Source organism: Condylura cristata, unplaced genomic scaffold (genome assembly GCF_000260355.1).
Source record: "Condylura cristata isolate star-nosed mole 26May11 unplaced genomic scaffold, ConCri1.0 scaffold00022, whole genome shotgun sequence".
In the NCBI taxonomy this organism is placed as follows: domain Eukaryota; kingdom Metazoa; phylum Chordata; class Mammalia; order Eulipotyphla; family Talpidae; genus Condylura; species Condylura cristata.
In genome coordinates, this window is record NW_004567123.1 from 19870472 (window position 1) to 19881982 (window position 11511).

At 56.1% G+C, this 11511-nt stretch overlaps 1 protein-coding gene across 1 annotated transcript; it reads right to left on the bottom strand.

Annotated features, from left to right (window-relative positions):
* Positions 1-228: 228 nt before the first annotated feature.
* On the bottom strand, positions 229-10578 carry BPIFB6 (BPI fold containing family B, member 6). Its single transcript, XM_004686970.2, has 15 exons — positions 10482-10578; positions 9099-9198; positions 8191-8295; positions 7608-7757; positions 7391-7454; positions 6884-6944; positions 6559-6650; positions 5643-5819; positions 5005-5058; positions 4499-4672; positions 3662-3729; positions 2223-2268; positions 1371-1434; positions 955-1031; positions 229-421 (listed from the first exon to the last, which is right to left on the bottom strand). The coding sequence occupies exons 1-15, from the start codon at positions 10576-10578 to the stop codon at positions 389-391; spliced, it is 1362 nt and encodes a 453-aa protein (XP_004687027.1). The 3' UTR covers positions 229-388.
* Positions 10579-11511: the final 933 nt, after the last annotated feature.

Here is an 11511-nt window from a genome sequence, read left to right on the forward strand (position 1 = left end):
TGAGTGGCAAAGGCTACCCTCCCCTCACGGCTGATTAGATGGATGAGATGAGATGGTTCCAGTAAGGCTTGTGGAGGGACTCAGCGCTGTCCCTGAGGCTGCCACCCGCTTCCCTTAGAACCCAAGCTGGTCCTAGACCTCGAAACCCATCAAAGAAGAAAGCCCGAGTTGATTTGCTACAAATAAGAGGTCAACGCATCAGACGTCTGTAAGGGCCTTTTTCCTGTTTATTGCCAAGGCCCAGCCCAGACCTGACCTGCTTCCTTCCCGCCAAAGGAAGCAGCCATCGGTGGTAGGGGCCAGGTCCACCGACTCACATCGGGAGGTCCTCCACGGGGTGCGGCCAGTTGGTGGTGTGCGGGCAGCTGGCAGGTGAGTCCCGCCCTGGTCAGTATAGCTTCAAGTCCAGCACCAGGGCATCCTGGCAGGAGGTAAAGGGCCAGGTGGGGGTGAAGAAGGAGGAACTGGGACCCGGCACAGGCCAGGGAATGGCAGCAGCATGGTGTGGAAGAGCCAAGGGTGAGCTAGACTCACCTTGGGGCGCTCTACCTCCCTCACCTCAATTTGCTCAGTGATCACTTGGGGACAAATACACCTCCCAGAAGAGAGAAGATGAATGGGAAAATGTTTCATACTGCACGCATAACGCTTGGCGTGCAGTGCAAAACTAATATTTATTGAGCACTTTCTGTAGAGTAATCATCTCAGTGAGTCATCACAACAGCTCTAGGAGGTGGATGCCCACACTGTCGCCCCCATTTTAAAAGGCAGAAAAGTAGAGGCATAGAGAATGCTGAAGCCACCTGCCAAAGAAAGAGAGAGGCTGAGTTCAAGCTTCCCCCAGGGGAGGAACATTAAACTGATGGCCGCTGCCCTCAGCCGTGTTCCCTCCAGTTGGAGAGAGGCAGGCGCTGGAAGTTCTGGCTCATGTGCGCCCCCTCTTTCTTTCCTCACCTCTATTACATCCAGCTCTGCTAGGTTGTAATTCATGTCCAGGAAGTCCGGGAGGGGGAGCCCGACTTGGAGCACATCTGAGAGGTAAGTAAAAACCATTTCAGCTTTGCTGCTCTGCAGGCCGGAGCAGCTCCCTGGAACAGGGTGGGGAAATGGCGCAGGGGTCAGTCACGCTGTCTGCCAGCTAAGCCGCAGCGCCAGGCATTTGCAGCCCAGGTCTGGGTCTCGATGTGAGGGGCAAAGGTCAGCCCGAACGGGGCGGAGAGACTGACCGGAGGCTGCGTCTCCTCAAAGGTTCAGCAGTGACCATGCCCTTTCTTTAGCCTCCCCCTCCTGGGGTCAGTGAGGAACTTGGAGATCACCCAGGCACGGTGCCTCCTGGCACCAGCAAATTCAAAGCCTGTTGGTGCCCTCACCATTGACAACTGGCACATAGGCTTCCCGGAGGAAATCAGTGACGAAGTTGGTCAAGTCCTCCTCCTGGAGGAGGGAGAGCGAGAGAGGAAATACCCACATCGCATCATTCCAGACAATGCAAGAGAACTTTGTCAGCCCTCACGCCAGCTGAGTCCAGGGCCGTCAAAGAATCTGTCACTAGCATAAATATTGAACCTGACTCTGAAGAGAGGCCGGTGCCCTCCGCCCTGCTGGTGGCTTGCGGGCTTGGGGCATGGTGCGGACACAGGTATGGTGCCCACGAGGAGGCTTTCAGGAGACACGCGGTGCCGTGCTCGCTGCTGCTGCCCCCACGGAAAACTCGGCCTTGATCATCTATTCACTACCTCTCTGTGCCCCCACTCCCCAGTTGTGGAAGGAAAATATAACAGTACTGACTCTGAAGCTCATGAAGATTCGATGAGCTTCGGTCACGTTTGTAACGTAAGTATTCAGTGAACACCATTGTTATGGCTGCTGCTCTTTCTATTTACGTATTTAGCACCTACTGGGTCAGGTTTTAGGGTTTTAGGTCCTGAGACTACAAAAACTAATAAAAATAGCAACTGGGTCGACCAAGCTGACTCAGGCTGCCTCTATGTATGACGATGCTTTCACAAGCAATCCAGAGAGCTAGGCAGCCTGTATCCAGGAAATAAAACAGGGACTCGCAGGCTAAAAGGACTTTCCCAAGACCACCTGGCAAATCAGGTGTCCACAATGGCCTTCCTTATTCATCTGCCTCAATGTCAGGACCTTCTCTGCAGTCCAAGAGAGAATAGGCCGAGCCTTACCCTCAAGCCAGACCAGGCAGAAGCATTTGGGACACTTACATGGAAGGCTCCAACGGATGAGGACCCCCGGGACAGGGTCAGCAGGCTGTGCAGGGGAGGAAGCAGGAGGGGAGGTCAGAGCCTCTGGCCCTAGAGAAAAGTGATCCCATCCACTCCTAACCTCTCCTCTCCTAACCTCTACGGCCTTCAGACTAGGTGCTCAGTCTGCTTCCAAGTTACCTGCGATGAGGTGCTCGCCACATTTTGTTACAGCCCATTCTGTTCACATTTCAAATATTGGACTTTCCTGTATGTCCATTCATGGCTCCAGATTCTTCCATTTGGGGCCCTCAACCATCTCTCTGACTTCTGCACAAAGCCACGGAGGCAGAGATTTGTAGTCCAACTCAACAGCCTCAGGTCCTTGCAAGAAACAGAACTGAAGCCCCACGCCTCGCCTCCCCTGCACAGTCTCCAGCAGGCACTAATGCATTCTGGCGCTGGGGCTGGCCATGTGATCATCTGTCTTTCCGACATGTACTTTCTATTCCCATACAGACCCTCCCCCACCCCCACATTTCACATTCTCATTCCAAGTCATTGAGGTGGGACTGACCCCAGCGCCCCCAGGGTGAGCACATGACCATGGCCTGACCAATCAGAGCATTCCAACTCTCCAAGTCACTGATTAGCTTGGTGGTCACGGGGCCCAGGCTAGATCAATAGGAAGCAGAACTATTAGACAAGGGCTTCTCTTATTGGAGTCCATCTCTGGAAGAAGGCATCCGAAAATTTAGTCAGCAAAGTAGGTACACAGGAAGGAAGCAGGCAAATTCTTAAGAATTCTGCTCACCTAGACTGAGCCATGCCTGAAGGTACTTTTCAAGTTTTCAATTATATGAGACAAAAAATTCCCTGTGAGCATAAATCACTTATGGATTGTTATGGATTGGAATTGTGTCTTGCAACAGAAATAATACTGACCTAAATACAAGTCAGATCAAAGATGAGGGCAAACACAAAATTAATGCAAAACTAGGATGTTGGCATGGGGTAATAAGTATAATGTATATATCTAGCACCTCACATATAGACAGAGCTCTAGAAATTGCTAGCTGCTATGAAGATAAAGGAAGGCCTCCTGGAGGAGGTGGCATTGAAGTGAACACTGACTGGGAGGTAGCATTTGGATAGCATAGGCAAAAACATATTACTGGAAAAGGGGGTGTGGTCCATTAGTTCTGCACAAACCTAAGGGAAATGTGGGGGCAGCAACAGGAGAATCTGAGAAGGGCCTGAGTGCCAGGCACCACCTGAGAAAAGATCGTGTAGACCATGGAGAGCCATTCAAGTGTCTAGAGCAGGCAGTGACCGGAGCAGCCTGGCAATGCAGTCCACATTGGATGGGTCAGAGGGAGACCCTGGAGCAGAAAGCCCCAGCGGAGTTGGAAATGTCTGTGCAGTGGTACTGGGATGCCAACTTGGCAGCAGGTTCCTACCTGTTCATAGAGGTTGCCATCTGCAGCCGGTTCTTACTCACTGAGAATTGGATTTTCAGGTTGAAGTGCTGATGTGTGGAGAAGCAAGGAGAAATCATGGGTTCCCCGTTAGAGCTGGAAAAGTCAGTGGCTTTACCGCCTTCCCAGCACCACTTGCAAACAAAGTAGAGCTCCTCTTCTCTGCCCTTCTCATCTTAGAAACGAAAACCATCAGTCTTCCCACAGCCCCGGCCCAGGCTCCATCCCCCCACCCCCATCCCACCCCCATACCTGGTCTGAATTGCATCCCCAAATACCTGGCATGTGTGTCGATCCCTACACCACCTTATTGTTCCAGAAGTTTGCACAACCTGTAAGTGACCTTTTCCTGAAGTGCTCTCTATCACCAGCCTTCCCAACATCAACCTCTTCTCTGACCTGCTCAACCTCTGAACCTGCTCGGGCATGTAATCACCTCCACTGGAAAGTCCTCTGTGGTTTCCTCAAACTGGAATCAGGGTCTCTCTAGGCTCCCAATGTCCCCTGGCTGGCCCCTTCACTGCCCTTACAAATACTAACGAACATTGGGTGTGGGCAGTGAAGAAGGGAGGGGTGGAGAGAAAGGAAGGAAGAGAAAGAAAGAAGGACTAAACTACTGAGCCTCCATTTCTTGATCTTTCTGGCCTTGCAAGGTGTCAGCAGCTGAACCAAGTTTCCGACATCAGGTGACAGGGTCTGGGATGTTCAAACCACATGATTGTGTTTAACTAAGAACCCTTCTATTCACACGTATCTGTCAATTACAGTCCCACCTTCCAGCCTTGACTACCCACAATATGGAGAAAATATTCCACGTACAAATTCCAGAAGAAAAATGGACACAGGAGCCTTGCCCCGCCGCTTGGCAGCAAACATCCCCAGGGTGCCGTGGAAGTGCATGAGACTCTGGCCTTTCTTCATGGTGACCTTGGGGGGCTTGTTTATCTTGATCTTCACCACCAAGGGCTTTGGCTTGGGATAGGTCTCAGCCACCTGCGGAAACCAGAAAACTCCCCTCAGGGGAAGCCCTCTAACTGGCGACTTCCATGGAAACCAAGAATCTGTCGGGAATTAGGTGATTTCTACCTTGGCCACAGGAAGCACAGCATGCAAAGGCTGGAACACATCTAGCAAGAAATAAAGGAACAAAGCAGACAAGCTAGCTGTTTCTATCCCAAGGCAAGAGTGCTTTTGGGGGCATAAGGAAGATTCTCCACTGGAAAGGAAGATGAGCCATTGCAAGGTTGCCCCTAAGGCCCCTAATGCCTCAACTGCGGAGCAGGGCAGGACAGAGCGTGGTGAGTCTGAGTCACTGGGCCACTCACTTCAGGGATAAAGTTGGCCAGTGTTTCGGTGGTCAGTGAGCACAACTTCCCAGTCTGCAAAATGAAAGCCAAGGTTAGGATTACTTAAGGGTCTTCCCTGGCCCATCCTAAAAAACATTTTGTCTGACTCAACAAGGTGGCCCTTCATTAAAACACTCAATGCTCTGTGATTAAGTGGATCATAAGCTCCCTGGTCCCCCAGACTGTGGTATTCCAATGCCCATAGCACTTAGCACAAGATAAAATACTGAGAAAGTGTTGCTGGATGAAAAAGCAGACAGAGAGATGGAAAAATGGATGGATGCAATGGATGAAAGGGGTTTGTGAGGCTCAATCCATGGATGGATAAAAAGAAGAGAAAAATGTATAAATAGATGAGTGGGTGGAGGATGGTTGAAGGATAGAAGGAAGGAAGGGAGGAGGGAGAGAGGAAGGAAAGAAGGAGAGAGAGAGAGAGAGATGGAAGGTGGTTACAGGAGCGAGCGAGTGGTTGGGGCAGGTGAGCTGATCATCAGAACCCGTATCAGTGCTGGCATGTCGGTCCTCATGTTTCCACCATCCCAGGACAACCCTCAGACAGGCACGCTGGGCAGGGACTGTCACTGCAGGAGGCAGAGCAGGCGGAAGGGCACGCTCACCTTCGTTTTCTTAATATTCACATCCAAAGACGCCTGCAGGAGAGCCAGCTCTGCTGTGAGGAAGGCAGCGGAGAGCAGCAGCTGCGAGGAGCCTTCAGCGTACCCTCCAGGGAACTCCAGGGCCGCCCCTGAATCCGCAAGCTTAACGGCACCACCCTTCTTCTGCTGTACCTCAGGCTGAGGGACAACCAAGAGACAGCCTTGGCCGTGAAGCACGGTTCCCCGGGGGAGTCTCAGTCCTTGGTGCCCAAGCCAGCCCAAGTCAGCAAGTTGTTAGGTCCAGCGGCAGCCGCAGCTGCCCAGTCCTCCCAGACGGAGGCCCGAGGATGGGCTGTCACAGCCACTGGCTGGGCTTCCCAAGATTGCATGTGTGGCCTCCGTTAACCTGACCCTGGTGTCTGCAGGACGTGGCTTCTTTTTTACTCACGGGAGTAAACAGGACTTGGGGCCTGTAAGAGCCCCTGGGAGGAGACTTCATAAGGAGATGACTTCTTGGGATTTTCCTTCCCACTAGTGGAGGGTGAAGCCCACCTAGTCACCTGGGGGCCTGGGAAAGGACCCAAATCTGCTACCGGCTCACAGTGGGACCCTGGCCAAGCCCTGCCTCCCCACTGGGCCTCACTGTCCCCCACTGTGCCATGGCGGGGTACATGGGTGAGCCACACGACAGAAGCAGAGAGCCTTGGGTGGGGTATGAGTGTGGACTCGGCCGTCCGGGGGTCATGCTGAGAGCGGGAAGAGAGCAGAGGCCCCAGGGCCAGGGAACTCCATCATGGCGGCCTGTGAGCCAGGCCTGGCGGTCCCCCATCCTCTCAGCCCCACACCTCCACAGTCCGGCCGGCTGCGCTGGCGGGAGCAGCCCACACGCCCAGGCTGCTTTGCTGAATGCCCAACCCCTGTGCCCTCTGGTACTTACACTGAAGTCCACTTGGATGTAGCTGGCCGTGGGCGTTGGGATGGATGTCAGAGAGTATTTGACGGTGCCCATCTGACCCACAGGCATGGGAACTGCAAAGGGGAGTTTCCCTCAAAGAGGTGCACCCTGGGGGAGCAGCCCAGACTGACAATCCCAGAGTCCCTCAAGACCTCAGGGTAATGGCGGGGTGTTCAGACACAGGATGCCAGACCTCCTCTAGTCCCGAGGCCAGGCCAGAGCAGACATTTCTAGCTGGACAGGCACCCGAGTCCGGCCATCCTGACGTCCCTGAGACAGAGCGACGTGCAGCAAGGGCCTCACTCACCGTTCAGGTTGGCCCACTTCTTGTTCACGTAAGCCAGGACCGCATCAATGGCTGGACACAGCTGGAAGCAGAGAAGGCACTGGGCTGAGGGGACCCCAGCATGGAAGAGGGCCTACTTCTCAGAGCTGAGCAGCACTCCATGGGGAGCACCTGGCAGGAAGGGACAAGGGGAAACCGAGGCCACATGGCACAGAGAAAATCAGTACAGAGGCTGGACTAGAATCCAGATGTCCTGACCACCACCTACAAAGTCCATGTGGACACTTTCTCCAGGTCTGGTCATCAAGGCTGGGTTGACAAGTTGTGCCACTCGGGCAGCCACATCCTCCTCCCCTACCCAGAGCAGACATCATGAGCTGATTGCAGACACCACGAGCTGATCGCAGCCACAACCTCAGAATCCTCCTCAGCCCGGACTACCAGGGTCAGCATGTGGCATAAATGCACTGGTCAACCCGGCCTGAGCACCCCTAAGGTCAAGGGCTAGAGGCTCGCCCAGGCACTCACCAGGCCAGGGAGAACTTTGTGTAGGGTGCTGTCCACAAACTTGTTGACCACCTTAGGCGCCATGCTGCGCACAGAAGATGGGACAGGAGCATCAGCGGCAGGAAGTTAGGCAGGGACATGGCTAAGGAAGCATAATGCCCCTTAGCATTGGGGGGTGGGGTGCAGAGCCGGCAGGCAATGTGGGCCCAGACTTCCTCCCCAGCCAGAGAGCCCTCACTTGCTAGGCAGGTTGGTCTTCACGTTGACCAGAATGACCTCACAACCCTCGCTCTTGAACATGGGGAGCCCCGTCTCCTCGTCCTTCAGAAGCCGGTCAGTCGCTGTGATGTTGAAGACCACGATGATCTCCATGTTTCCCCCTATGAAGCTGGGAGAGAGGCAGCCAGGCCTCATGAGCATCTCTGCCGCTGTGGCCACTGTCCCGACTCCGCTCTGTCTGCAACCCCAGTAGCTCTGAGAGTGGGGAAGGGTGGGGGGCCACCCCCAGGACAGAAAGGGGATGGGAGCTGAAGCTCACATGGCCAGTCTTCCCTCTCCCCGCTTCCTTTGGTAAACTCCTACCCCTCCTCCCAGTCCCGCCCAGCTGCGGTCATCTCGCCTGACTCCTCCCTCCCACTGTGCCAAGGGTGGCTGAGTCTGCGGTCATCTGTGCTCAGCTTTGGTTCCCGTGAAAGGCAGGAACCGTGTTGGCATCGTTTTAGGCCACAGGGCCCAGGTGGAAAACCCCTGAGCTCTACAAACAGCCCAGGCATGTGAGGCAAGCAGGCCTCCCTCGCCCCTGCCGCCCGCGCCGGGCTCACCTCTTGCCAGTGATGGTCATGCCTGTGGACACACACTGGAAGATGCCCTCCTCGGGCACCAAGCTCAACGTGATCACTGGCACCAGCACATCCTTCACCTTCACACTGCAAGGCAGCAGACGGCACGGAAGTGAGGACTGACCCAGGCTGGCCCACGCCACCGCCCCATCCCAGGGGGGGCCTGCCGCAGGGGCGGTCACCCAGCACAAGCACAAGGCTGGACGATACCTGCACAAAGAGCAGCCGCCGGCGTGGGTTGGGACAGCCACTTAGTGTGTGCCTCGGGCTGTTCCCTTCCTTTCTGGGGCCCAATTTCCCCACCGACCAAACTTTGCTCAGATGGGGGTTTCTCAACAGGCTACAGACATTGGGGGAGGGTCAGTCCTTGTTGGGGTGGAGGGGCTGTCCTGGGCATTCGCGGGTTAGTAACGCTCCAATGGCCCACCCTCATGCCGTCAGCCATTTGCTGCTCCGTCCAGAGAGTGCCCCAGAGCCCTCCTGGCCGCCACCCAGCAGCCCCTTCCCGTCAATGCCACGTGACACTCGCCAGCAGACTTGACCTTGCCACGAGATGATTTTGCCCAGAGCTGCTGTTTAAAGATTTTTCATTTGCGTTCACACACATTCTCTGAGTTTCTGTTGTGTGCAGAAAGTTTTGACTCTGTAACTCCGCTTCCTCCTCCCAGGGACCACACTCACAACAGGACAGGAATTGTCCCCAGGGGTGACTGGGGAGACTGAGGCCCAGGCAGGAGCAGCGGTCTGCCCCCCTCACACAGCAAGCCAGCACTGGGGCAGGAAGAGCTGCCGCACCCTACCCCTGCCCCCAGACCCCCGCCTTCCCAGGCCCTTCCCATGGCGTCACCCAGCCCGCGGCCTGAACCTCCCCCAAGCCCCTCCCATCTCACTCAGTGATGCCCTTGATGGGCTTCGTCCCTGGCCCTTTCTTGCCCGCCTCGGCGGCCATCTTCTCCAGGATATGGCTCTCATCCATGGCATTCTGGACCTCTGGAAAGAGGGGGCCCCGGAGAGACGCTCAGCAGACCTCACCCCTGGTATCTCTCAGGCATCCCAGGGCCAAGCTGCTTATAAGCAACACCCCTGTGTGCCCCACAGCCCATGTCCTCCTGGGCTGGGCGACACTGGAGCCTGAGACGAGTGAGGCCCAGCCCCTTGCAGCTTCGCCCGGGGGCAACAGCACCGGGAAGCCACATAAGGGGTTTGGACCAGGAAGGGAAGAGCTGCATCTTGGAAGATGCTTCCAAGAGGAAGTGACACATCAGGTAGCATTTGTGAGAAGGATAAAAAATTTCTCCAGGAAGCACGGGGATAAAGAAGGCTCTTCCGAGCAGAGGACACAGCAAATGCAGAGGTGGGGGAGGGGAGGAGACGGCCTGGTGAGGCAAGAGGGATGATGCGTCCAGGTGGCTGGCGGGTGCAGAAGGCCCCGAAGGAGACCCCGGGGCAGTGTTCAGGGGGCCTCTCCTCAGGCCTTGACCCCCAAACTAGAATGCTGATTTTATCCTGTGGGCCAGCCACTCTCCAGCCTGGCTGAGTAGGGAGCCCTCTGGGAAGGTGTTACAATAGAAATTCTGTGCCTAAAGCCAGTGGTGACTCCCCGGGCCGAAGGCCCAAGCTCCAAATACCCTCACCAGAAGCACCCCGGTCTTGCCGCAGGCTAATTCCCAGAGAGGGAGCAGGCACTACGCTGTCAGAGCTGTCACCAGCCCTAGATGCTGATGTGATGTGACGTCACTTCCTTTGGCGTCACGGGGGCGGGGGGGGGTGGGAGGAGTGGAATATAAATTTTACTAAATTCCTCCCAGGGGGTCTTCGTCTCGTATTTCACTTGCTCCTGCCAAGTAAGGCAGATTCACCCTATCTGACATGTTTTATGTTTTTTAATCACAGATGAGCAAACGACAACACAGAGAAGTTCATTGACTTGCCTGAGGTCACACAGCAAATTGTTGGCAGAGCTGGGGCTTCTTTTCTGTCTGTGACCCCCACCGCCCACCCGTGGCCTCCAGCCTGCTGTGCAGGAGGCGCTCCGAGGGAGCAGAATTCCCAGCTTTGCCTCCAACTTAGGAGGGGACCTTAGCAAACAGCCCCATTCTGTCTAGGCCTCAGTTTCCTCCCTCTGTAAAATGGAAGATAAAATAGCATTTTGTCCTTAAGTTTATTTTGAGAGTAACAGTGTTCAAGGCCAACACGAGCAGTCACCACCTATCACCTACCCGCCGTGCACCCTCCACCCTGGCCCCACGCCGGCCCCGCCTCCAGCTCACCGCGGTTCATGACGTCCATGCCCAGCCGCAGCAGTGCCCCGGAGTCCGCTCGCGTGCCAGTCCACAGGCCGCACAGTGCCAGACCCAGGATCCCCAGCATGGCTCCACCTGGCCCAGGGGCTGGGTTGGGTGCAGCCCACAGGCCCCTGTTCCCCTCCCACACTCCAGGGGAGATGCCCCCACCCAGAGGATCTCGGGGGGCAGCAGCCTCTGCACTCCGGCTAGCTCAGCAAGCCCCACTCCTGCCTCCCCGGGAGTCAAGGAACATCCAGACTGAACACAAGGCCCTGAGGTCACGTCCCCGGCGGGCCGCGCCCTTGCTAACACTCAGCACGGTGTGTTCACTCAGCCTGGACTATGGTGGGTGGTGCGGCTGCAGGCTGCGGGGGTTCAAGTGGGGCTCAGTGCCAGGCCATGCTGGGGCTGCAGAGGGGATTCCGAGCCGCTCCTGACTCAGGGTGCTTCCGCTGCAGTGTGGGGGTGGGGGACCTCTGCTGTACCCCTTGACACTACTGCTAAAGGCACCCCACCTCCCCCAGCTCAGCCTCACTCCCATCTGAAATCTCAGCTCACAATCACTTTAAGGCCCCTTGAGATGTCGCCTCACCCACAGGGAGGCTGGAGCGCCCGCCTGCGGCCTCACGGCCAGAGGGCAGAGGACAGAATAGGGGCCTCTCACCCCAGCCCCTCAGGGTTCCGGGGAAGCACCATCCCACTGCGGGCCCCCAGACCCCCCTTCCTTACTTACTGGACCTGAGATTCTCCCGACCAGAGGCCAAGTGGCTATTTCAAGTTTAAGCTGCAACTGAAAAGAATCAGGGGAGAGGCGTCTGATGTCACAGAGGAGGGGACGTGTGGCGACACTCCTGCGGGCTGCCCCGTCCTGAGGACTCCCCCGGCCACAGAGACAGCCACCTAGTGCGGGCTGCTGGTCAAGGCCACGCCCGTGCCTACACCTACTGTGCACCGGTGGGCTGGCTACAGGGCGCACAAGTCAGAGAGAGCCAAGCGCCTCCTGAATCTCAAAGAGAAG